Source organism: Salmo trutta, chromosome 36 (assembly GCF_901001165.1).
Source record: "Salmo trutta chromosome 36, fSalTru1.1, whole genome shotgun sequence".
Classification (NCBI taxonomy): Eukaryota; Metazoa; Chordata; class Actinopteri; order Salmoniformes; family Salmonidae; genus Salmo; species Salmo trutta.
Genome location: NC_042992.1, coordinates 15,355,356 through 15,381,592, shown reverse-complemented (window position 1 = coordinate 15,381,592; position 26,237 = coordinate 15,355,356). Strand labels below are relative to the sequence as shown.

Below are 26,237 nucleotides of genomic sequence, written 5' to 3'. Positions count from 1 at the left end.
CAACACCTGTGTTATAATGTATTCATTCATTAACAGATGTGTTATCATTTATAGCAGCAAAACTCATATACTCTACTGTAATGAATGTTGCTTGGGGGTGATCTGTCATTAAACGTGGGATTTTATTCACTCAGATAGACATGTCAAATGTTTGGAAACGAAATGCTATTCATACATTTTCTGCTTTGATTAGATGAAATTGCTGTGTTTTAGCTAGGAGTAATTTAGACCATTTAGGGAAGCTTTACAATGTTGTCAGGCAGGGAGAGGCCTGTGTGTTAAGTCAGTTAAATGATTGTGCAAACAGTAAATAGTGATTATAATAAACAAAGCATAATTTAATTAAATAAAGTGAATACAGATGGCTTTTGTGGAAAATAAGTCAAATATAAGCTAAATCCGCGGTAAAGTACAACTTGAAGTACAAACAGACCACTTCGAAATGAAATGAGTTATAAAAAAAGAAACATCTCTTGCATCCTTTCCCTGTATGGCATTTGCTTCTTTAAATCCTATTGAAAGAGATGTAAGTCCCCGGTGCCCATGCATTACTGCGCGCACCGCACTGGACATATTACGCAGCAGACCCGAACCGGGCAAAGCGCAAGGTGACAGTCGGATGCCCAACGCGCCCTCACTCAGCCCCGACGCACTGACTGGACTACCGCTTCCCTCTCGGCTACACGTCCAGTGTGATGAACCACCTTACAAAAAGTCTGAAAAAAATGCAGGTCTTGCTCCTTTTAAAACGTCTACATTGTCCACGTCCTCAAGAATGGATCTAATTAAACGGTTGCACTCGTCATCATCGCCGAAGCATTGCCAACGTTTCTGAGGGAAGGCTGGAGATGTAGGACCACATGACTTACTGGGGCTGGGATGGGATGGGAGTCATAGGATTTCACTTCTCCTATTGGTCCAGGGGCTAACTCTTGACACGCAGACAAAGGAACCTCCTGCCATATAAATAGGACTGATTAGTCTTTATTATTCTAGCATCACGGCAGTAGGTTTCCAAGCTTGGAGTAATTCTAGTCACCACAACTGTATGCCTGCTTGAAGTAGTTAATACAGGGCACTGCAGCACAAGGAGTCTGCATGTCTGCTTAGACATGCTCAGCTTTGTGGATAACCGGATTCTGTTGCTGCTTGCAGTAACTTCATTGCTAGCATCATGCCAATGTAAGTTTGATATCTGCTTTTTGTGTTTTACCGAGGATTTTTGGTCCCGTTTTAAGAGTTCGGGAGGACTCTTATGCTTGGGTTTTTATTTGGAACTTACTTGGAAATCAACCCGAGGACAGCTAAAAGTTATTTTGAGCGCTTCCCTCTGGCTATCCCGTATAAAACCGACCGGATCCTGGTCATTTCGGTGGATTCTTCATTATTCTTCCGTGGATACAATTGTCAATTTGATTAGTCTCAGAGAGAGAGAGAGAGAGAGAAACGCCCTGATGAAAATAATTAACGGCCTTGAAGGAAGTTGTTCTTTTAGTGATTTTGAATAGATTTTAGCCCAGTGGAACTACCAACATTTAGACTACAAATGGAATGTATCTGTAAACTCCTAGTATGAAAAGTTTGGGGCGTTGTACATACTGTTTCAGGAGTCCAGGGAATTAACTTTTATTATAGGGAATTGAAAGGCCGCCCCCCAGTGGTCATATTGAACAGGATCCCTTTTGGCATCAACCCTCTTCGATTTATTTTCTATAGAAATACATACAGATCTTAACAAAAAAATTGATTTTCGATCCCATAATTATTTCTACATATTATTGAAGTTACTTAGTGCAATGTAGGGCTTATTTTCTGGGCATTGTGGAAGATAAGGTTTTGCATAGTTAGGGCTAGGGCTATTTCGTTAAAAAAAAAAGTTATTATCAGTATTATAAGAATATAAAGCATTAGTTTCAAGCAATACACATGACATTTGATTTATATTTACAAGTACTATAAATTTAAACAATATTTTCCATGATTATATTATTTTTAGTGTTCAAAGGCGCCTTCTAGTGGTGAGGGCCTGACACCGCAGTATTTCAGAGGAGGTGCAATGCCACTCCATCATCAGCAGGGCAGGACCAAATGTAGAGTAAATAACCAGTTGTTATGCCACATCAGATTGAGGACACCACTGAGGCTTATACAGGAAAAGCTTAGTTCATCATTGGTCATCACCAGCGACATAAGATGATAGTTCTTCTAATATCCTCACACCCGTAGGTTCTTGGATCTCACACCCGTAGGTTCTTGGATTAAATCTTTATTCAACTCATTTAGTCATTTAGACCAAATTGAACTCCTAAAAATTAAGTTGCCATTTATAGGATAAAATTGGGAAGGATGGAATGAAACAGAATAGGATGGCATAGCACACGATATAATTTGCTCAGGTATTGTAAAAAAACTTCTCACTTGAGTTATAGTTGTGCATCCACATACCTAAAAACAAAATACTTATTTCTGATCTCCTCTCCACCACAATGCCAAGTTGTTGTCCTTATGGGATGTGGCAGTACAGACCTGTATTCACCTGACTGCTTGCTCATTAGCTAGTGTTCGATTCACACTGAAATGAACAGTCAGTGGGATGTTGTGAACAATGTAGAAGATTATAATGGTTTTTAGACACATTCCTGAGAGACAACTGCAGCTTAACTGTAGAAGCTAGTTTATTAGCAGTGTGTGTATTGAGCCAATGCTTACAGTACTATGGGCCCTAAAGAAAACTTCAGGCCTTCTGAAACCCAAATGTGTTGACTAACTCGATTAGAACATGTATATGGCCAGCTTCGATATCACTTTCACTTTTTTGTTGTCAGATAGGATTTTAGATGCATCTAATGCTAATCTTTATTCATTTATTCATACATTTTGAAATAGGCTAATGTCAGCTCCCTTGCATTTCATTGATTAGATCCAGTTCTGTGTATATTATATAATCATAGAATTCATAACAGTAATTTGCTCTGAAGGAAAAGAAGAGGGCAACTTGAATTGAACAAATGGTTGGAATATAGAAAGTGGATAAAAATGTAGATTGCTTCAACAACAAAAAAAACGATTGTACTTCAAATTTTTGACATTTGTTTTTCCTAAAGTTATCATGTTCTAACTGAGTATCCCTTTTTCCCTCTCCTCCTCTTCCTCCTCTCCTCCTCCTCCTCCTCCTCCTCCTTATTGCAACATCACAGCGGTTAGTACATGTGCATGATATTATCTATCAAACAGCTTTTAGAAGATATTTTACCTTTTGCCTCTTGTCTGTTCCAAATTCCAGCTGATATTCGGTGGAAAGTTCCCTCTGTCGACAATATGAGCGATCTCAACTATAGCAGACTGTTACAGTTTCATTTTAGGCTATCCCTTTTTACTTCACTTTCTGCCAATGAATAGGTGAGGGTCCTATTGGTCAGGGGTAGTGTCAGTGAAAGTTAAAACCGCCTGTGCTGGTGCTGGTTTACCCATGGGGCCACTGGGCACAAGATGTCCTTTAATAGAATCAGGAAAAGGTTTGAAAGCTAAACATTGCAGATACATTCCAGGCCCGTATTCACTAAGACTCAGAGAAGTGCTGATCTAGGATCAGTCTATCCTTTTAAATCATAACAAAAAATATGATGTGGACAAGGGGGACCTGATCCTAGATCAGCACTCCTTCTATGATAACTCGATTTGGAATGGACCATGGTCATGTTTATTTTATCAGACATTTTTTACAGTATGAAGGAAGTTTGGCCTGTTCAGAATTGCCTGGTATAGTTGAGATTGCTACAAATTGCTCACCTGGAAATTGTATCTCAGCAGTTATATTGGCATTCTGATGTTTTAAAGGAGCAGTGGATCTATAAGGGGAATTGATTATGATAGATTAGGAGTGATTGATTGACTGATTGGCCTATCCACCTACATAGCCTACTGTCATCCAACATCAATCTGGATTTGGCATTCAGCCAGTTAACCAGCTCCATACTGCTCTTTTAAACATCTCTCTGCAATTGTGAATAAGATAACATTAGATCTGTATGTGATGTTATGCGTTTGATATTTGTTGTAGTTATCTGCACGAGCATGTGGCTTATAATATACATGTATGCATGCAATAATGTTTTATGACACTGGCAACTAATATGCTTTGTTGGCAAATAAGAGGGCTGAAAAAGCTGATATACAGTTGATATAGCCTACATGTTGAATGACATAAGAAATGTGGTGGAAAAGACTGAATAAATAAATCTTATATTTATTTATCTTATTTTCTATCTAGGGGGGACTCAAGGTGAGCAAACATGTTCTTATGTGTCATTTACTAGTATAGAAACGTGTGGCATATCTGAACTTTGAGGCTCAGGCTCAAAGGTCAAAGATCAAATGTTGAGGCCTAGTCAGCATGCACTGTTGACTCATACAGTAAAGTTAATGTGTGGATATGCTTGTCCTTAAACCGTAAGGTCAAGTTTATGTACACATTATGTACACATACGTATACATTATGACACATAATGTGATACTACCTTCAAATGCTATAAATTTATTAACATTGATGCAATCATTCATTTGAGATTAGGGTCTATGACCTGCTTTGCTAGAGGCACTGATAAGCTTTTAAAACGTATATTTGAGTCATCTGTCTTGTATGTTTGTCTGATTGAGATATTTTCCCACCATAGGGCCCAAGAGGAGCTAAGGGGCCTCGAGGTGACAGGGTAAGCAAAGAAAACACAGCTGTTTTGTGTGAACTTTAAAATGCTTTGACATTTTCCTTGTTCAATAATTATTGTAATTTTCCTTTGGTGTGTAGAGGTTGTATGTTATGTGTCTGTAAGTCACTACACTTGTTTAAATGCACATTTCTGAGAGGGCTACATGACTTACTGTTACCCCATGTTGCCCCCCCACTTGTTGTCATGGCACAGAGACCTAGATCCTCGATGTTGACAACAATATTATTGGATGTATTTTTACCCAGCTATATTCTGAACATATTAGCAATTACATATTTTAGATGATTTTAAATAAATTAAACATCATTATGTAAATCATAACAATTTTGTAATAATTGTGCTTATGTAATATGTTTTCCTGTTTGTCTATAGTGTACGGTATGGCACTTACAGTATGTCACAGGACAGTGCAGGACAGTGCAATCACACCAGAAAACAAAACAGAAAACAAAACTGAAATAGAAAGTAATCATAAACAACATCAACAATAACAGAAATATGTATAGAATATAAAGTATTTTAGCTCAGACTTTCTTTAATAATAAGTATTTCTCTGTCTCTCTCTCTCTGTCTGATAGGGTCCCCAAGGTCCTAATGGAAGAGATGGTAAACATGGACTCCCCGGGGTTGCCGGCCCCCCTGGTCCCCCAGGACTTGGAGGAGTAAGTTCACCTATATTATTATTTTTATCACAAAAATGTCCCTAATTTTCTCTAATTGACTGACAGTTCTGTTATTCTGAAAATGTCCCTAATTTTCTCTAATTGACTGACAGTTCTGTTATTCGGAAAATGTCCCTAATTTTCTCTAAATGACTAACAGTTCTGTTACTTTGAAAATGTCTGACAGATCTGTAACTGAAGTTTACCCTAATTTTCTCACTCAAAAAATTACTGGCTGTAATTTGTCCCTCAGAAGATGTCAGACATTTTTCACCCAACAACACCCATCTGCTCTGGTGTGTTTATCAGGCATGGCACTTGGTTCCTCTTTCAAATCAGCCATGTTAAGTGTTCAAAGTGTGCCTTACTCACTAGGGATGGGTTCAATTGGGTGGTCTTGACCCCATGACCTCATGCCCTGATGAACTCATACCCTGTTGACCTTTGACCCTGTGGCCTATGACCCTTTGACCCCACGATGACCCTGTGACACAGTAAAACATAAACATGGCTGCCAGTGCTGTTGTTACATAGTTACTACCATGTTATTACACACATGACAAGGTGAATGTAGGTTCCAGTGAGTTTATATTATGAGATTATTTAGTTTTAGACCAAAAATAAATGTTCAATACTGGTACAGTTTGTTAGTATTGTTCAGTGTGGTTCATCATGGTTGATACTAAGGACTACTACTCTCATGTCTCAAGACCCTCAACCGAACATATGGGATTAACCAATGGAATTTATGACTACTGTGCAATTATTATTTGTCACAATACATGTATATTATCATAATTACCTGAACATGGCTTTTATTCCTTGTTAATGTGTGTGCTAAGGATTTGTGTCCCTTTTTTCTTTTGCCAGAACTTTGCTGCTCAGTTTGATGGAGGAAAGGGCAGTGACCCCGGACCTGGACCAATGGTGAGGCCTCAAATTCAAGAGGGAGAGGGTGACCATGAATTAACCCCAAATTAAACCCTCACCCCTAACCCCTTGGCACTATCCTGTAGCCACCACCTACAAGGCACCAGCCCCTGGCACTGTCCCTGCTTAGCCCATAGGCATATTCCCTTGGCACTAGCCCTTGCCTAGCCCCTGGCCCCTAGGCACTTGTGTGGATCTGATAAGATGGATGTAAGCAAGTAATGTTGTGAAAATTCCACCTGGCCTATGAGAGGGCAAGGTAGAGTTATAACCGTAAGGCTTCTACCTATTCCTAATCTTCTCAGTGCCTATGGGTCTATATTGGAATTCAGCCAGAAACAACGTTGTGGAATAGATCATTGTAGATCATGCACTGATCAAAACCTCTTCATCGTCCTGCATGGAGCAGCTGACAGAATATTACACCAAACTCTGGACATAGGTGCACAGCAGTTATTTCTTCATCTGTTGCTGTGACCCCTCTCATAGCTAAGTGTTTACCAATAGATACATAGCTAAGTGTTTACTAATAGAATACCAATTGGGTAAACATGAATAGTTGTATTACCCTTTTATTCTCTTCAAATTGTATTCCCCTTCCTCCCCTTCCTCCCCTTCCTCCCCTTCCTCCCAAATCCTTTAAGATTTCATTTCAGATAAGATCTCATACATTTCATTTCAGATAAGATCTCATACATTTCTCGATTTTTATAGGCATGCGTTCCCCGATTTTATGCTAAAGTTTTTGGGTGGCCATATTTCCAACTGCATTCCCCCATACACTGATTTATATCTACATTGGATGTGCACTTCCATTGAACAGTATTGAAATGATGTAGGTGCTTTTGTTTGATCTTATTTGAATGTGATTTGTCATTCTCTCCTCAGGGTTTAATGGGATCTAGAGGACCCAACGGACCTCCCGGATCCCCTGTAAGTAGTTCACTAATGTAATATGTCAAATGACTCAATGTTGTGTCTTTCTCTCATATAAACTCAACACAAAGGCCAGGAGGTCTTCTTGACTAAGTGACCTGATCAGTAAAAATCCCCTGTTTTCCCTGGTCAGGTCACATGGTCAGGATGGAATAACTCCTGGTTCTGCTCCTTACACCTAACTGATATCGTTGTTTTATTTCGATGTCTCATTTGGACAAAATGGCTCACTGATGTGCCTTCTCATCAACAGGGACCCCAAGGATTCACAGGACACGCTGGAGAGCCTGGAGAACCCGGACAGACTGTAAGATAACTCTCTCATGGAAACTCTAACCTAAACTGGCACACCTAATTCCACTAGTCAACTAATCATCAAGCCTTTTACTAATTGACACTACTACACAGAAAGGCAATCTATAACTTAGAACCTAGAACTTAGAATGTGACTGTGACCTTAACCCTGAACCCTGACCTCTGACCTGAGACCTCTCTCTCATCCAAGGGCGCCATTGGTGCTCGTGGACCCGCTGGATCCGCTGGCAAGCCTGGTGAGGACGTAAGTAAACAGTTAAAATCATCTGCGTTATTTTGGTCTAACTTTTGAAATAATTAACTGTGGCACTTCTTGCCTACTGGGGCGATAAGTGAATGTGGAAAATCTACATACTACAAATTCTTTCATGATAGTGGACCTACAGTATACACATCTAATGCAGCTTGTATGTTCACTTGTAGGGTAACAACGGCAGACCTGGCAAGCCTGGTGACAGAGGTGGCCCCGGAACTCAGGTAAGGGCAATGTCCAGAGCTGACAGATTTGTTAACTAAATTACATTTGAGACTAAATATGCATGAACCCACCAAGTGTTATCACTTAAAACATGCAGAGAAAGAGACACAGTTTTTCTAACCTCTTCTCTCCCTCCTCTGTAGGGTGCTCGTGGATTCCCCGGAACTCCTGGACTTCCTGGAATGAAGGGACACAGAGTGAGTATTTACATAAATACCTGCCAGGCCCTGCCACTCCTAATGTCTTCCCAACTCCTTCAGGAGGGTGCAATGCTCTGAAGGTTACAGATAGAGGTGACTTATATAGAGCTGATGTGATTCCCTATTCCACATGACAGAGAAGCGTGTCTATTCTACATAATACATTTCTATCTGGATGTTCTGTAATGTTGCACCTCACTGATTGTGACCCTGTCATGTTCTGAAAAGATGTATATCACGGTATCCCACACATCTCCTGCTTCCTCTTGCACACATATCCCTCATTTCAAATGACACCCTATTCCCTATTTAGAGCACTACTTCTGACCTATGTGGCTCCAGTCAAGTGCACTATGAAGGGAATAGCTTGTGATATAAAGGTAAAACTGTGGTGATTATGGGAAATTAGGAGGAGTTGTATCCGATGAAGCTGAGCGAAAATGCATCCCATATCAAATAGAATGCAAGAAGCAGAGATCTCTAGATAATGATCAAACAAACAACAAGAAGCAGAGATCTCTAGATAATGATCAAACAAACAACAAGAAGCAGAGATCTCTAGATAATGATCAAACGAACAACAAGAAGCAGAGATCTCTAGATAATGATCAAACAAACAACTCCCTCACCAGATAATCAAAATGCTCTGAATGATATGGGGAAAAATATCATTTTATATACATATTTTACTGTTTTAATTGATTTTAGACTATAATATTTGTGTATTGTCTCAGGATGCTAACCTGTTCTCGTTGTGCTCCAGGGTTACAATGGTCTGGATGGACGCAAGGGAGAGTCTGGTACCGCTGGTGCTAAGGTAACGTTGTAGCCACACGTTCCTCAATCACAATTTATTCTCTTACCGCTGGCAAATCTAACATATTTCACAAGAGGCCTAATACAGAGGTGTAACAGAGATTTAGCTTTCATCTTTGTGGGCTGGTTTCCCGGACACAGATTAGGCCTAGTCCTGAACTAGGAAACATTTTCAATGGAGAGATCCATTGTGCAAGCTTTTTATTCCACGTATAAGATGAATCTGGGTCCAGGAAACAGGCCCTGTAACACCTAAAAGTAAAGTGAGTTTCACATACAGTAGCACATTTTAGTGCATGTTTAGTCGCGATTACCCTACATTGATAGCAGTTACTCAAAGGTCAGTTCTTGTTTTACCACTAACATACATAGTACTACATATTTTTTCTAAATCTCAGAGAATACATTTTTTAGGACACTCATGCTTACCAATCTAGATATGTCCCAGAGTTCAAACTCATCGTAACTTTCTACCTCCTATGAGTGCCTGTCATCTGAATACGTGTTCTTCTGCTTCTCCCATAGGGTGAGACAGGTGCCCATGGAGCTAACGGATCCCCCGGACCAGCTGTAAGTTCACACATCGTATTGTCCCCTAGAGGGAAAAGTCAGCATCAGCATGTTGTCAGGTGCCAGGCAAGGCATATGTACATGTATCACTAATGAAACATGATGTCACCTGCATAGAGTCTGAATGTACCTCACGATGATTCTTTACCATTTGTCACATTCAAAAGACATTGCATTCACATAGCTGATTGCAAAGGACACACACAGTGGAGATGAGGACATCAATTGTACAACCAGGAATAGATTATATACAACACATTCTCAGTACATACACACTTTACAAAATCGCAGTGCACTTGTCCTCAACCATACTCTCTCTTTCTCACTCTCACTCTCTCTCTCTCTCTCTCTCGCACTCTCTCGCACTCTCTCTCTCTTGCCCACCCCAGGGTTCTCGTGGTCTGAATGGTGAGAGAGGGCGTGCCGGCCCTGCTGGACCTGCTGGTGCCCGTGGTGCTGATGGAAGCACTGGACCCGCCGGCCCTGCTGTGAGTCCGGCTCCCCCTTTGACCCAATAACCTCTGACCCCTAAACCGATCACATACATGTGACCCCTCTGTTGTGTAATATAATGCCAGATAGAAGTCACTGTGCCTTTAGGCCCAGATCTGATCCCTAATCCTAACCTAATCCTAACCTAATCCTAACCTAAATCATTACAGGTGGAAATGCTAAAACTGAAGTTAGATCGTCTGCTTCTAGGGGTAGCTTCATCTAACAACCCTTTACTGTAACCCTTGACCTCTATTTCACTATGTCCTCTCTCTATTTCCTGTTTCCCAGGGTCCTCTTGGAGCAGCTGGCCCCCCTGGTTTCCCTGGTGCCCCTGGCCCCAAGGTAAGTGTGATGTCATCATGGTCATCTCCAGTGTAGTTCTTCATTATCACAATCCTTAGTATATCATCCTTGGAATATCACCTGTAGAATGTAATCTGTAGAATATCATGGACATTATTAGTGTGGACACCAAGGAAGATTCCCAGATACCCAGTTCTGGGAACTATAAAGGCACATCTAAGAAGCTTTCTCCACACCCAAAACATCATGACTCTCTAATTGGTTATCACTATCCGGTAATCTGATTGGTTTACTGTAAAGGGACCAATCACATTGACCAAACTACTGATTCCATGCATAGTATTCCCATGAGGATTTATATACCATAAAACATCTATATAGCATCCTAAAACAGCCCACTACCCATCTGACTGGATAGTGTGACTCTGTAACAGGGAGAGATTGGAGGTGTTGGATCCAATGGCCCATCCGGACCTCAGGGAGGCAGAGGAGAGCCCGGTATCAATGGAGCTGTTGGCCCCGTCGGTCCCGTTGTAAGTATACACATTCTCAGTGTGAAACATGTTGCATTGAAGGCTCTCTCTTGTTTTGTGGTTATCTTTTCCTGATGTACTGTATGTACCGTCATTATTTAGCATCATGCATCATGGTTTCTTGTTATCTTGGCACCTCCACACACTTGTCTGCAACACTCTCTTTCCTTTTCCCCTCCTTGTAGGGTAACCCTGGTAACAACGGTATCAACGGCGCCAAGGGAGCTGCTGTAAGTATTCTGGCCATAGTTGCATTGTGGGTAGACTAGATTGACAGTTCAATGGTTATTTAGGGCCAGACAAGGGTCAAGATGTAAAAGCTTGTTCACTTGATCCTTGAACTTGTGTAGGTATGATATGAGTTATGAATGTAGCGCAACAGTAAATATCACTCAAACAACATCAACAATGAATCACTTCAGCTTTGGAATTCATGATGTACAGAACTTATTTCAGTTGTTCCCACATTACATACATGTGATATTAGCCATAAGTAACTGTTGTAGTGAAACCATTGGATATTGGGTAATGTGATTAGGTAATGGTATGGTAATGTTTATGCAGTAGGTCCTTCAGCTGTCTCCTTACTCACCATTTCTTCCATTCTGTGTGTGTGTGTGTGTGTGTGTGTGTGTGTGTGTGTGTGTGTGTGTGTGTGTGTTCTAGGGTCTCCCCGGTGTTGCTGGAGCCCCTGGTTTCCCTGGCCCAAGAGGAGGTCCCGGCCCCCAGGGCCCCCAAGGATCCACTGGAGCTAGAGGCCTTGGTGTGAGTACCGCTGGACCTAAAATCCAATGCAACAACACTTAACTTCACAGAACATTTACTTTATTCACACAATCGGTATGAATATTGAGTGATTTGATCATGTATCTGTGTTTCTTTGACTGCAGGGTGACCCTGGACCCTCTGGACAAAAGGGAGATTCTGGTGCTAAGGGAGAGCCTGTGAGTATCCATACTACTGCTGTTTAGCAGTATAGGTATGCTCTAGCATTATGTCAGTACATGGTGTGTGTTTGTGGCAGTCTCTAATGTCTCTGCTTTCTCCTTCAGGGTCACTCTGGTGTCCAGGGTGCCGCTGGTCCCGCTGGTGAAGAGGGCAAGAGAGGCTCGACTGGCGAGGCTGGTGCCACCGGGCCCGCTGGTCTGCGTGGAGCTAGAGTGAGTATATTATCCCAGACCCAGTTTACTAGACCCAGGCTAGGGATATATTTTGTGGTGTGTTTGATATAAGTTGCAGATGAGGGGTTATGGTTGAATCATGTCTCTCTCTCTGTGTGTGTTGTAGGGAGGTGCTGGAACTCGTGGTCTGCCTGGTCTGGAGGGAAGAGGTGGTCCCATTGTAAGTTACCAAAAAATATGATTTACCATGATGATAAATGTTCAAAGTCAGAAAAAAACGGTGACTTTTACCTTGTAATTTAGTGACTGTTTTGTACTCATGGGTTGCTCTTCCTCCTCTCTCTGACAGGGTATGCCCGGAGCTCGTGGAGCCACCGGCCCTGCTGGTATCCGTGGAGCCCCTGGTGATGCCGGTCGTGCTGGCGAGTCTGGTCTGACTGGAGCCAGAGTAAGTGTCACACACACCTGTCAATCAAAATGTTTGTATCAGATGTGTAATGGATTCTCTGATTGTCTAATCTCTGAACCAAATATAGCATGTGTTCTCTAGCCGTGATGCTGAATGACTAACAAGTTCTGTCTGTTTATAGGGCCTCCCCGGAAACTCTGGTCAGGGTGGACCCCCAGGCAAGGAAGGCCCATCTGTAAGTGATCAAACACGTCATCTCCAATATTGATCCTTTCAAACGCTCTACATCATAAAAAAAGTATACAATAAAACTGGTGACATGATAATGGATTGGTTCAAAGCAGTCCCATTGTGTTGGTGGCACGGTTACCCACCCCATCCACCACCAATGTTAACACCCACCCGGTGGTGTTGTGTCATATATGATCCACGTTGTTTTGTGTGTGTCCTCTTCCAGGGTGCTGCTGGTCTGGATGGCCGCACTGGTCCCCCCGGCCCAACTGGACCCAGAGGCCAGCCCGGTAACATCGGATTCCCCGGCCCCAAGGGACCTGGAGTAAGTAGGAACTGGAAGTAGAACCAGCAAGTAAAACCAGGAAGGAGATCTGCTAGAGGATGACTTGATAGCATGAGATTGGACCATGAGAGAGACAGCTAGGGTCTTGTTGCACTTCGCTATGGACAGATTATGATCTAAAGAGATAAAAGGAAGTGATATTGAAGGATAAAATAAAATATGCACAGAATGTGATTTTAGGAGTTGAAAGAGTTGTACTTATCTTGATGATGGTCTGTACATCAACATAATGTTCATCTGACATTTCAATGGTCTCTTCTTCCCTTTCGCCCTCCAGGGTGAGGCTGGCAAGGGGGGTGATAAGGGACCTACTGGTGCAACTGGTCTGAGAGTAAGTACCCCCGCATTAGACAACATTCACTACATTATCAACTCTCTACTGTAAAAGGGCATTCATTTACTATTATGGTAGATATCTCTCACATTGGCGGTTGGTAAAGCTGAGTATCCTAAATCTGTGACCTCGTAGGACTGACAGGACAGTGCCAAACAGTCCAAACAAATGTATTACTTACTCTAGATTTATAGTCATTCATTACAATAGAGTTGTGTTTCCTCAAATCATGAGTTCCAGGATAAACTCTGAAAAAACTATCATGGATCATTGATCATTCACCTACCTCTCTCTCCATGTCTCTGCTTAGGGCGGCCCCGGCGCTGATGGCAACAATGGAGCTCCCGGCCCAGCTGGAGTCGTTGTAAGTAGTCTGCACTATTTCATTTAAATACACACATGTAATAACTACAATCTTATCTTACAGTGAACTGTATTTGATTTGATTGAACTTGATGCCATCCTCTTCTACAGGGTAACGCTGGTGAGAAGGGAGAGCAGGGACCTTCTGGTGCTCCTGGTTTCCAGGGTCTGCCCGGCCCCGCTGGACCTGCCGGTGAGGCTGGCAAAGCTGGCAACCAGGTGAGTAACCAAACCTAAAACCTGTATCACAAATCCAGTGTACATCCACAAACCTAGAACCTTGATCTGTAACACAAACCCATTATACATCCACAAACCTAGAACCTTGACCTGTAACACAAACCCATTATACATCCACAAACCTAGAACAAACCAACATCCAAAAACACACATATATATTTCCACAAAATCATTAACTGCAAAACATATTTTTGTTTATAGAAATGTTACCCTTTAATGTTAATTTCAGTATATTTTATTTTAATAGTATTCTCACTAATATTTTGCACTAACAAAGCATTGTTTTGTAATATTTTTAACTAACAAAGCATTCATCTCTCAACAGGGTATGCCCGGAGACCAGGGACTCCCAGGACCCGCTGGTGTCAAGGTATATCCACTCATGAATCCCTCTCACAGAACATTAAGTATGATCTTCTAACAGCTGGTCAACCATACACATGTTGCTGTTCACCCATTTACCTGTACTCTTAAGTAGGACGAAGGCCCTATATAGGTCTTAACTAGACCCTATTTTTATATACAATTTACATCCACACACTTGTAGTGTATACATACTGTGTTGTGCCCATGACAGAACCCTGGTGCTGACTGTTGCCCTCTCTCTCTATGTCTGTTCCTAGGGAGAGCGTGGAAACTCCGGTCCTGCTGGCTCTGCCGGATCTCAGGGAGCCATCGGTGCTCGTGGACCTGCTGGAACTCCTGGCCCCGATGGTGGCAAGGTGAGCACAGCTCTATTAAGGGCTTAGAGTTTGTCCTGTTCACCTGGTCAGGTCATGTGGTCTGGAAATCCTCCTGGCCCTACAGTCGGTATAACCAAAATATATGAACGATAGATCTGATAGTACTGGTGTATTCTGTATGAGAAATACACCACTGTTCTTTTAAGCATTGTAGTCAGATGAATCTCCTAACCGCTCATGAGGTTGCTCCATGAGACGGATAACTTATAGGTGGAACCATTCTTCACCAATGTCTCTGTTTCAGGGAGAGCCTGGTTCTGTCGGCATTGTTGGTGCCGCCGGACACCAAGGACCCGGTGGTATGCCCGGTGAGCGCGGTGCCGGTGGTACTCCCGGACCCAAGGGTGAGAAGGTAAGTCCCCCCAGAATATGCTGCCTGTAAACATATAAAAAAGTTAAATTTCACAACAAAAACAGAAATCATGTGAAAAGTTGCATAAAAGCTATAATTGATGTCAATTATCATTTCTGATATGCTGATGTGAAATGCAGTGCTTGATAAAGTTATCTGAAAGTACAAACACTGGGAGAATTTGAAATACTGATTTTATCTGATAGACCTAGACTAAAAACAACTCTATATAATGGCTATTTTAAATGAGTGACTAACATGTCTTTTCCCCTTTTCCGATCTAGGGTGAGGGTGGACACAGAGGACTTGAGGGTAACATGGGAAGAGATGGCGCCCGTGTAAGTTCCTCTCTCATCTAATGTGGTCACTTTCACAATGAAAACAACATCTAATTCATTGTTATTCTGTCTCTAGTGTTTTAGTCTGACTTTGTACCTTGTGTCTCTTTCTAGGGTGCCCCCGGACCAAGTGGACCCCCTGGACCTTCCGGTGCTAATGGTGAAAAGGTAAACAGCCTGAATATCGGCTCCTTTAACCTCAACACATGAAAGGATATCTAAGGACAAAGGAAATACGTTGGTTCAGATGATGAGAAATATTGTGGGGCTCACTTAGGGAAGATTTGTCAACGATTGTGCATATCCAAGAGATCCAAGATGGAGTAGATCTAATGTTCACTGACCTACAGAGGAGCAATGATGTCAATGGCCATTTCAAGACTCTTTGGCTCTCCACAAGTGATCAAGATATGGACTGGGCCATATTGTTGAGTGTGGTCATTCTGAATATTTGGACAACAACAAATGCCTGTCTACTCCAGACCAAAGAGAAGGACTATGAGCACACCCCCTGCCACAGTTTGTGAAGCCAGAATCTCAACCTCGCCATCTGCTGGGCAGTTTGCAGTTGCACACTGCTGAGGTCACAACCATCTCCAAAGGATGGAAACCAGGGTCATGTTCAGGAGGGTACACCATACCGCTCACCCATATTTTTTAAACATTTTGCATCGGAAAACAGAAAGTAGCATTTCTAATTGGACAAGCACCACCCTGTTTCAAAACGTTTTCTCCTAACGCTGGACATGAACCTGGCAGAAAGCACACTGCCTGGACACCTGCTCCATTATACATCATCATACTTCAAACTCATCTACCAGCATATGGCAGTTGATGATGGTAGTCATAGTAACAACTATTTTGCCTTTTTTTTGGAAACAAATAGTCAATACCTTCAAATACTGGACATTCTGTGGAACTTGAAGGTCTAGGGTTGACTAATCACAGACTGGATTGATATTTTGGATTGATTCAGCCCACACATTCTCATCTTTGCTCTCTTTCAGGGTGAGTCTGGCTCCTTCGGCCCTGCCGGACCTGCTGGTCTCCGTGGACCCAGTGTAAGTACCTACAAACACTTATATAACACATTATAACACATATAACACATCTATAACACATAACATGTATGCTCATCACCCCTCATCAAAGGAATTAAGGACTAACATGATCTAGTATTCAGAATGTCTACCCAATATAGACGCTATATCAGTAAACACTATCATGTTAGGTTCTAAACAAACATAGTAAAAACTCAAACGGACGACTAGAAAAAGCTCAAAGTTCATTCAACCCACTGGGTGCTTCAGCTACAAACACAACATACAAGTCACACAAGCATATTTATACCTTCTGACTAGGCGGAGTCACCTCCTAGTATGTCTAAGATAAACAATCTGTCTCTGTTGCTAGGCAGGAACTCAGCCTCTTCCTCTTACTGGTGTTGTCATAGCCCTGCGTGTGTGTGTGTGATAGGACTGTAGTTAGGTGGGCTTCGGGGAGGGCCCCTTTGGCCCCCCTCCCAGAGGTTTCTTCTCTCTTCAACTGTTGACCTTATCTCGAGTTGAGTTCCACATCTCTCCTTCTCCTAGTTCTACAGAAACTGGCCTGCCTTTATCAGGAACTGAGACTAGACTGTTGCTCTTTACCTCCTTCCATAGAAATATTCATATTCAGCAATTAAATGTTTGAACAGACAGAAACTTTCTGTACTGTCCCTTGTCTCACACAGTAACTTTCTGTACACAGAGTTCCTATTCACCCTTCATTGACCCCAACATATAGATTTCTTATAGATGTAAAGTAATCAATACATTCTAGTATGGTGACAGGAATAAGTATATTTCAAGATAGAATCCAACAATGTCATGTTATATCAGTGTCTAGTTGATGCTTGATTATCTGTCTGGATGGATGGATGGTTAGTTGGATGGATGGTTGGATGGATGATCGGATGGTTGGATGGATGATCGGATGGTTGGATGGATGTGTATATCTCTACTGCACATGGATGGGCTCCTCTGACCATTTGTCTCTGTGTTCCTGCTCTGATTTAGGGAGAGCGTGGAGAGGGTGGACCTGCTGGACCTCCCGGCTTCGCCGGACCCCCTGTAAGTACTCATTCGGTTGATACCCTGAAACCACACACAAACACGTCACATACACGTATGCATCAAAATATAGTGATGTTCTTTAACATGGAGACATGCACACAAACTCGCTCCTTCACTGACCGATGCATGGAAACACACACACAAACACACACACTAATTCACTGTCTGACAGACTAATACACACATACACAAACTCACTCTCTGACTGACAGACTCATACACACACATACACAAACTTGTGTGCACACACGTTTACACACAAACACACACACTACCTTGTGTTTCTGCAGCCTTTGTTCTGTGGGTTCAGTTCTGACCAACGTCTGTGCATCCCATGCAGGGTTCTGATGGTCAGTCTGGCCCTAGAGGAGAGAAGGGACCCGCTGGTGGAAAGGGAGATGTCGGCCCCGCCGGCCCTGCTGGACCTGCTGGCCAATCTGGACCTTCTGTAAGTCACTTACTTAGTTGGTCCTCTTAATTCCAATGTGTGACACACTGCTCATTCTTACCACCTACTTCAATGGGAATCCACTGAATCATTCACACAGACAGTGTATATGCAGTACATGGTCCTGTTTGGCTTAGGTGGTAGAGAATGGTGCTTGCACTGCCAGGGTTGTGGGTTTGATACCCGGGACCACCAATATGTATAATGCATGCATGCATGACTAAGTTGCTTTGGATAAAAGCCTATGCTAAGTGGCAAATGTTATTATTACAAGATATACATCCTCACTGGGAATGATATCCTCTACTTGTGAAGATGATGTAAACTGACTTCCTGTGCTTGTCTAGGGTGCTAGTGGACCCGCTGGCCCTCCTGGTGGTCGTGGTGATGCTGGACCTTCTGTAAGTACTGTCACTGATATCACACACACACAACGACACCCCATATCTCTGTGACCCAGTGACCTTGGCTGCTTTCTAACCTTTGACCTTTGTGTGTGTTCTTTCTCTTCAGGGTCTGACCGGTTTCCCTGGTGCTGCCGGTAGAGTTGGAGGCCCCGGTCCCGCTGTAAGTGCGGCAGATGTGTTAACACACACACAGAAACAAACACACAGAGGTGCCATTTTGTACAGATGTAGGATCTTAATTTGATCACCCTGTTGCAGGATAACTTTTACACATTTAAAACGTGTGGTGTGTTTGAGGTTTAAAAAGGCTTCTTAAGTTTTAATTTAGACTTTGACATTCCCTTACAAAGAAATGATCAACCCCTACAAAAATGTGTATTCATAAAAATCCACATTTCCTGTTGCTGCAGGTTTATTTTCTTGCTATAGCAAATTGGCTCGAATTAAGAGCCTACATCTGTACTTAGAAGCAATATCATGCTGGCTTGACATCATGTAGTTATTCAAACCCCTTGTATTCATATTTCACTCATGTCAGTCTCTTATCAGAGAGAACAACATCCTGGCTGATTCTGAACAAACATACACAGATACTCCTCCCACTTTTTATCCTCAACAACCACCTGTCCTGTCCTCTTCCCTACACACAGGGTATTGCTGGGCCCCCTGGCTCCGCCGGTCCCGCTGGTAAGGATGGCCCTCGTGGTCTCCGTGGTGATCCTGGCCCCGGTGGACCTCAGGGAGAGCAGGGAGCTGTTGGACCCGCTGGTATCACTGGAGACAAGGGACCCAGTGGAGAGAGCGGTCCTCCCGTAAGTCATCATAACTCCCATTGAGGCCTCTCAGTAAGCTTCTCCTCAATAAAGGATTTATGCTGTGGATTTCACTAGCCTGGTTTCAGATCTGTTTGTGCTGTTTTGCCATAGGACCATAGGAGTTGGCAAAACAGCACAGAACCCTTCTGGGACCAGGCTAGCTTTTCATTAGGTCTCAAAGCGTTTTACATTGTTTGGGCTGCATAACAAAACACCCCCATTCACCACTAATGGCGATGGGGGGGAAAGTGATTGTGTTTCTTTCTCTGTTCTCTGCTTTTCTCCACTCTCACCTCCTGATCTCCTGTCCCTGTTCAGGGTGCTCCTGGTACCGCTGGACCCCAAGGTGTGCTCGGACATGCTGGCTTCGTTGGTCTGCCTGGTTCCCGTGGTGACAAGGGTCTTCCTGGCGGTCCTGGTGCTGTGGTGAGAGCATCATACCTTCTGTTGTTTCAAAACATTATTCAAACTGCCCTAGCAGACACATCCGACCACAGAACAAACAAAAAGGCTCTGTAAAAATAGCAATTTGTCATATTTTATGGGAATGATTTTGATCAAATGGGGCAAGTCACAGTTCTATTCCAGACAGGTAGAGCCCAGACAACCAGATTTGTTTGCACTGCAATCTATTGATGAGTTATGGATACAGTACATAGTTACTTACTATGGTATGTGTTTGTACTGTGTTGACCCTGTGATACTCTGTGCCATTCAGGGTGAGCCTGGTAGACTTGGACCTGCTGGTGCCTCTGGACCCCGTGGTCCCTCTGGTAACATTGGCATGCCCGGTATGACTGGTACCCAGGGAGAAGCTGGACGTGAGGTAAGGATTGATTGATGTGTTAAACAAGTACTCAGAGCCTGTATTCTAGACACATGGCCCAAATCCTACATTTTAGTTCACCCCATGACAACACAATTAACGTGCTATTGTGTCACCCCACAGGGTAACACTGGCAACGATGGACCTCCCGGCCGTCCCGGAGCTGCTGGCTTCAAGGTACAGTGCTCTCTGTCAGTTATGCTGTAGGGAGAAGTTGCCCCTAGACGCTAATCTGGGGTCAGTTTAGCATTTTCCCCTCTAATGGTTAAGGTTACGATTGGTAGAGGGGAAGCTGATCCTAGATTTTTACCTTGGGAAAACTTCACCCCGGAGCGTAATTTATACCTCACAGTACTGACGACACCATTCACCTGAGCTGAATTCAGGACTAAATCCATCTTGTAGTGGAGTGGAAATGTTCCTTTTGGCTTCCATTTTACAAACTTCATCTCAGGAACATGTTAAATTCATATGAATATCAGTTAAAACTATAATGTCTTGAACTTTCAACTTTGAATCTTGAACTTTGCCCCCTCGCAGGGTGACCGTGGTGAGCCTGGTTCTCCTGGAGCCCTTGGAAGCTCTGGTCAACCTGGACCCAACGGACCCGCTGGCTCCGCTGGCAGACCTGGAAACCGTGGAGAGTCTGTAAGTGCCCCCCCTACCCGAATTGGACCCCCCTGAACAGGGTTGACAAAGGGCACTTTTTACCTGGTTTCTAGAAGGACGGTAGAGTCCATGTTAGCAATGGCATGATGTTACAGTATTTCCCCTAGCTTTCCCATGAGAGGCTCCTTCTTCATATACCCATATAACCCCTGTAACTATTCCCCAGGTCGTTACTGTAAATGTAAATGAGAATGTGTTCTCAGTCAACTTACCTGGTAAAATAAGGATTAAATAAATACTACAATACTTATAGAAAAAAAGCATTCACATGAAACAAAAACATCACTTCTACTCTACACAGAAGAATGGTTCCTGTGGTTCTAACTCTAGCATGCTGATGTGGATATATCTTCTCCCTCTCTGCCTCTATAGGGCCCCACTGGAAATGGTGGTCCTGTCGGTGCTGCTGGTGCCCGTGGTGCCCCCGTGAGTACCCTGTCTAACCTCATCTTGACTCGGACTGCTGAATTAGAACTCCACTAATCATTTCAACTATCTTAGTGCATCACCGTAGCCTAGTTGTGCCTATACTAAATGTGAAATAACACACCTGTGTTATGGTTCTGCGTCTCCTTGTGTTGTAGGGCCCCGCTGGTCCCCGTGGAGAGAAGGGTGGCGCTGGAGAGAAGGGAGACAGAGGCATGAAGGGTCTGCGTGGACATGGTGGTCTCCAGGGAATGCCCGGACCTAATGTAAGTCATGATGACTGCTGTGACCATCCATCCTCCATCCATCAAGATCAATTCAATATGATCTAATCTCATATCCTGAAATATCCCATATGCCCAAGTTTGTATTAGCATCACCATTTCATTTATAGACGCCTTATAGCCACAGAATCATTTACAGTACGACAATGTTCTTATGCTGTAGCTACTTCTGAGCTAACTGTATCTCTCCCCTACAGAGACCAACTTTAGCTACCCCTGAGCTCTCCTGTCTAATCCTATTTCTCCCCTACAGAGACCAACTTTAGCTACCCCTGAGCTCTCCTGTCTAATCCTATTTCTCCCCTACAGAGACCAACTTTAGCTACCCCTGAGCTCTCCTGTCTAATCATATCTCTCTCCTACAGGGACCAACTTCAGCTACCCCTGAGCTCTCCTGTCTAATCATATCTCTCTCCTACAGGGACCAACTTCAGCTACCCCTGAGCTCTCCTGTCTAATCATATCTCTCCCTTACAGGGACCAACTTCAGCTACCCCTGAGCTCTCCTGTCTAATCATATCTCTCCCCTACAGGGACCAACTTCAGCTACCCCTGAGCTCTCCTGTCTAATCATATCTCTCCCTTACAGGGACCATCTGGTGAGACTGGCTCTGCTGGTATCACTGGACCTGCTGGACCCAGAGTAAGTAACTATTACTATCCACATCAAACGCTCTCTCCATTGTATCTTCTTCCAACTAGACAGATAAATGTATTTGACACCTCTCCTTGTCCTCCTCTCCTTGTCTCTAGGGCCCCGCCGGACCCCATGGTCCCCCTGGTAAGGATGGTAGAGCTGGAGGTCATGGTGCTATCGGACCTGTTGGACACCGTGGTTCCCCTGGACATCTTGGACCTGCTGTGAGTATATCTAGTACTCACATAACTGCCTCAATCAGTCAGCCAGTCAGTCAGCCAGTCAGCCACTCAGTCAGTCAGCCAAATGCCACAGAATTGGTGACGAAGGGGACTGATTGTTTAAGGTGTGAAGGCAGACACTAGCTGTTAACATAGCAACACATAATGGATCTAGGTTGACATATAATTTGCTTAAAAAGTACTTCACTGATACAAGTTAAGCTTTTAGCATGAGAAAGTGCGAATGAGATACTTCTCTGCAGCAGCAGCATCAGCAGCAGTGACCCACCTTACTAAGGTTGAGCTTGTTAACGCTCTTCTCTCGCCCACAGGGTCCACCCGGCTCTCCTGGACTTCCCGGACCCGCAGGTCCCGCTGGTGGTGGATACGATCAGTCTGGTGGTTACGATGAGTACAGAGCCGATCAGCCCTCTCTCAGGGCCAAGGACTATGAGGTGGATGCCACCATCAAGTCCCTGAACTCCCAGATCGAGAACCTGCTCACCCCCGAGGGCTCCAAGAAGAACCCCGCCCGCACCTGCAGAGACATCAGACTCAGCCACCCCGAATGGAGCAGCGGTGAGTTGGTGGAACAGAAACATCTGTCTTTCTCTTCATTGATTGGTTGACTCACCGAGGTGCCTTAGAACCCTCACACTCTCTTTGTAAACTCTTAACCACTAAAATCTCTAGTTCATTCTAGTCTCAACACAGACTAACTAACTTTCCATATCTTTATCTATCGCCCTACATGTCACTATCAATACTCTCCTTGAGCGATCAAACATGAAACTCAAAACGTAAACAACACCTAAACACAGCAAAACCCCAGTGAAGTATTAATAATAGTGATAATAACATTATCAGTGCTAATCAATGTCATTCTTTCTTGTACTCCCCTGCAGGTTTCTACTGGATCGACCCCAACCAGGGCTGCATTGCTGATGCCATCAAGGCCTACTGCGACTTCTCCACCGGACACACCTGCATCCACCCTCACCCCGAGAGCATCGCCCGCAAGAACTGGTACAGGAGCTCTGAGAACAAGAAGCACGTCTGGTTCGGAGAGACCATTAACGGTGGTACTGAGGTGAGCGGACTGAACCTGCACTATTTCTAATGACAAGAGCGGACAGTTTGAACATCTGAGAGGAAGATATATCGATTTGATTGGGACACCAGTTTGATTCTAGGCATATTTTAGTAGTATTGTATAGGCCCATGTTATTGGCTTACATTCATCTCCAGCACCATAAACCTGATTGCATTGGTTCCATTTGAAAGAGATCATCAGATATCGGATTCTTCACCCAGGTTTTTCTCTAAATGCTTGATTACTGCATCTTGACACTGATCCTGTCTTAATTCCTCCTATGTTGTTTCTCAGTTTGCTTACAACGACGAGACCCTGAGCCCTCAGAGCATGGCCACACAACTGGCCTTCATGCGTCTCCTGGCCAACCAGGCCACCCAGAACATCACATACCACTGCAAGAACAGCGTGGCGTACATGGACGGAGAGAACGGCAACCTGAAGAAGGCTGTGCTCCTGCAGGGTTCCAACGACGTGGAGCTGAGGGCCGAGGGCAACAGCCGCTTCACTTTCAACGTTCTGGAGGATGGCTGCACTGTAAGTCCCCTTTCTTTTATACTGCAATGTCTGGAACAATAGCTTTGTTCGTTCTCTATCTGTGCTCACTCCCACAAGTAGATACAGTGCATGGTAGAAGTGTGAACTCAGGCTCAGGGTAGTTTTCTGTAACTTCCTGGTTAGTGAAAGAGTTTGGGAACCTGACTCTTTATTTAAAGTATCATAGGTTTCTACTGTAGGGTATTATTGTACGTTTTCAAGATATGATATACTGAGTGCACTATTTTGATACATGGTTTCTCCTTTTGTCCTACCTCTGCAGAGACACACTGGCCAGTGGAGCAAGACAGTCATTGAATACAGAACAAATAAACCATCTCGCCTGCCCATCCTCGACATTGCACCTTTGGACATTGGTGAAGCTGATCAAGAGTTTGGTTTGGACATTGGCCCAGTCTGTTTCAAATAAATAGACTCATGATAAATTAAAAAAAAGGGAGAAAGAAAGAAAAAAAGAAAATCTCTGCCCTTCTTTGTGTGTTTTTTTTTTATACTGAATGCTCATTTCCTCTGCGCATCCACTTGCTTAAGCTGGGCTCTATCGGAGAGGACCAATGGACTGAACGGAGCGTTGTGCAATGCAAATTAATACAGCAGCCCAAAGAGACGCGGGAAAACACCATGTTGTGGAACATGTCAACATTTTGTAAAAAATCTAATAAGTGTAATAAAAACGCTGAAAGTATGCATCACTTTGTGGTCTTTGTATATCTTCCAAAGAGGAGGTTTAAAACCACAATTTTTTTTTTTTTTATAAAAAAAAAAAAAGGTTGAAGCTACCTCATGCCTGTGTTTTAGAAAATACTATTGAGAAGCTGTCTGATCCACAACGTAGATGTTACGAATTCTACGGCTTCAAGCTCTGTCCTGTATCAAAGGTGCTGAATTACTTGAAGCAGAGATCTATGGTGCTAAACATGCAGCTGTGGAAAAGCAGGAAACCACTCATTCTCACTGTGTTACTTTGTATTGACTTTGACGAGTCTTGTACAGGTCCCCCTGATAAACCCCATTTTAAGCAGGTGGAATTTTCCTAAATCTGGTCTGATGTTTGTCTGGTTTTGACTTTGTTTCTGGTTTTGTTTTAATATTTTTTTTTGGTCTCAAAGTTTTGTTTTCTTTTTGTTCAGACATTTTACTCCGTCAATTCCCCCCATCAATGCAGTGTCCATGCACATTATTTTATCCATTTTTAATGGATTTTAGGCGGCCTCTCTCTCAAAACGAAACCACAAAGTTTATTGTACCTATTTTGTATATGTGAGATGTTTAAATAAAGTGTGAAAGTTCTGAAATAAAGCATGTCCAATGTTCCAAAACGACACCATTCAATGACTAAAGTACTTTCATGTTTTAAGATGATGATATTATTAAATGAGGTTGGAGTTGAAAGATTGTTTTGTGTTTTTGGTGATATATAGAACTTAACTCTTCCTTCCACATATCATCTTCACGACCAAGAGGAGAATACAAAAACCCTGCCAGTATGCAAGTAACTTCTTTAATCATCATTATGTATTTTCTATCAGTAAACCAAACACCTATCAGTAAACCAAACACCTTTTTTCAATAGATTAAGAATCAAATAGTCCAACAAGTACATGAAAACAGATGTCTGTTTACAAATGTAGCATTCACCACAACTAACACAGGCCTACACTAGGCTACAACATTCACCACAGCTAGCACAGGCCTACATTAGGCTACAACATCCACCACAGCTAACACAGGGCTACATTAGGCTACAACATCCACCACAGCTAACACAGGGCTACAGTAGGCTTCAACGTCCACCACAGCTAACACAGGTCTACAGTAGACTACAACATCTACCACAGCGAATACAGGCCAACAGTAGGCTACAACATCCACCATAGCTAACACAGGCCTACAACATCCACCATAGCTAACGCAGGCCTACAACATCCACCACAGCTAACACAGGCCTACAGTAGGCTACAACATCCACCATAGCTAAGACAGGCCTACAACATCCACCACAGCTAACAAAGGCCTACAGTAGGCTAAAACATCCACCACAGCTACCACAGCGCTACATTAGGCTACAACATCCACCACAGCTAATACAGGCCAACAGTAGGCTACAACATCCACCATAGCTAACACAGGCCTACAGTAGGCTACAACATCCACCATAGCTAACACAGGCCTACAACATCCACCACAGCTAACAAAGGCCTACAGTAGGCTAAAACATCCACCACAGCTACCACAGGGCTACATTAGGCTACAACATCCACCACAGCTAACACAGGGCTACATTAGACTACAACATC

General features: G+C 43.2%; 1 protein-coding gene and 1 long non-coding RNA gene across 4 annotated transcripts; both read left to right on the top strand.

Moving 5' to 3' along the window:
* The first annotated feature begins 980 nt into the window (after positions 1–980).
* On the top strand, positions 981–25,332 carry LOC115175524 (collagen alpha-2(I) chain). 3 transcript variants are annotated; one of them, XM_029734811.1, is made up of 50 exons: positions 984–1,182; positions 3,198–3,199; positions 4,271–4,282; positions 4,674–4,709; positions 5,306–5,389; positions 6,260–6,316; positions 7,208–7,252; positions 7,509–7,562; positions 7,761–7,814; positions 7,994–8,047; positions 8,192–8,245; positions 9,012–9,065; positions 9,590–9,634; positions 10,024–10,122; positions 10,418–10,471; positions 10,867–10,965; positions 11,151–11,195; positions 11,632–11,730; positions 11,856–11,909; positions 12,018–12,125; positions 12,253–12,306; positions 12,436–12,534; positions 12,677–12,730; positions 12,953–13,051; positions 13,350–13,403; positions 13,717–13,770; positions 13,881–13,988; positions 14,335–14,379; positions 14,633–14,731; positions 14,997–15,104; positions 15,389–15,442; positions 15,557–15,610; positions 16,450–16,503; positions 17,500–17,553; positions 17,897–18,004; positions 18,352–18,405; positions 18,518–18,571; positions 19,062–19,223; positions 19,545–19,652; positions 19,945–20,052; positions 20,176–20,229; positions 20,593–20,700; positions 21,094–21,147; positions 21,306–21,413; positions 22,021–22,074; positions 22,185–22,292; positions 22,622–22,868; positions 23,195–23,379; positions 23,677–23,919; positions 24,203–25,332. In XM_029734811.1, exons 1-50 carry the CDS (start codon positions 1,113–1,115, stop codon positions 24,347–24,349), a joined length of 4,071 nt encoding a protein of 1,356 aa, XP_029590671.1. In that variant the 5' UTR covers positions 984–1,112; the 3' UTR covers positions 24,350–25,332. The 3 variants fall into 3 exon arrangements, with proteins under 3 accessions (XP_029590672.1, XP_029590671.1, XP_029590673.1); XM_029734812.1 differs by lacking the exon at positions 4,271–4,282 and having other exon boundaries at positions 981–1,182; XM_029734813.1 differs by lacking the exon at positions 18,352–18,405.
* Positions 1,193–3,064, top strand: LOC115175525 (uncharacterized). The gene is made up of 2 exons (XR_003872052.1): positions 1,193–2,245; positions 2,331–3,064. It is a non-coding gene; the product is annotated as an uncharacterized LOC115175525 (long non-coding RNA).
* Positions 25,333–26,237: the final 905 nt, after the last annotated feature.

Excerpts from the sequence above, each read along its gene's own strand:
- LOC115175524 (XM_029734811.1), top strand. The coding sequence starts at position 1,113 with ATGCTCAGCTTTGTGGATAACCGGATTCTGTTGCTGCTTGCAGTAACT. Across the intron at positions 12,126-12,252 it reads CTGGTCTGCGTGGAGCTAGA|GGAGGTGCTGGAACTCGTGG; the intron begins GTGAGTATATTA and ends TGTGTGTTGTAG. Across the intron at positions 17,554-17,896 it reads CCGGCTTCGCCGGACCCCCT|GGTTCTGATGGTCAGTCTGG; the intron begins GTAAGTACTCAT and ends CATCCCATGCAG.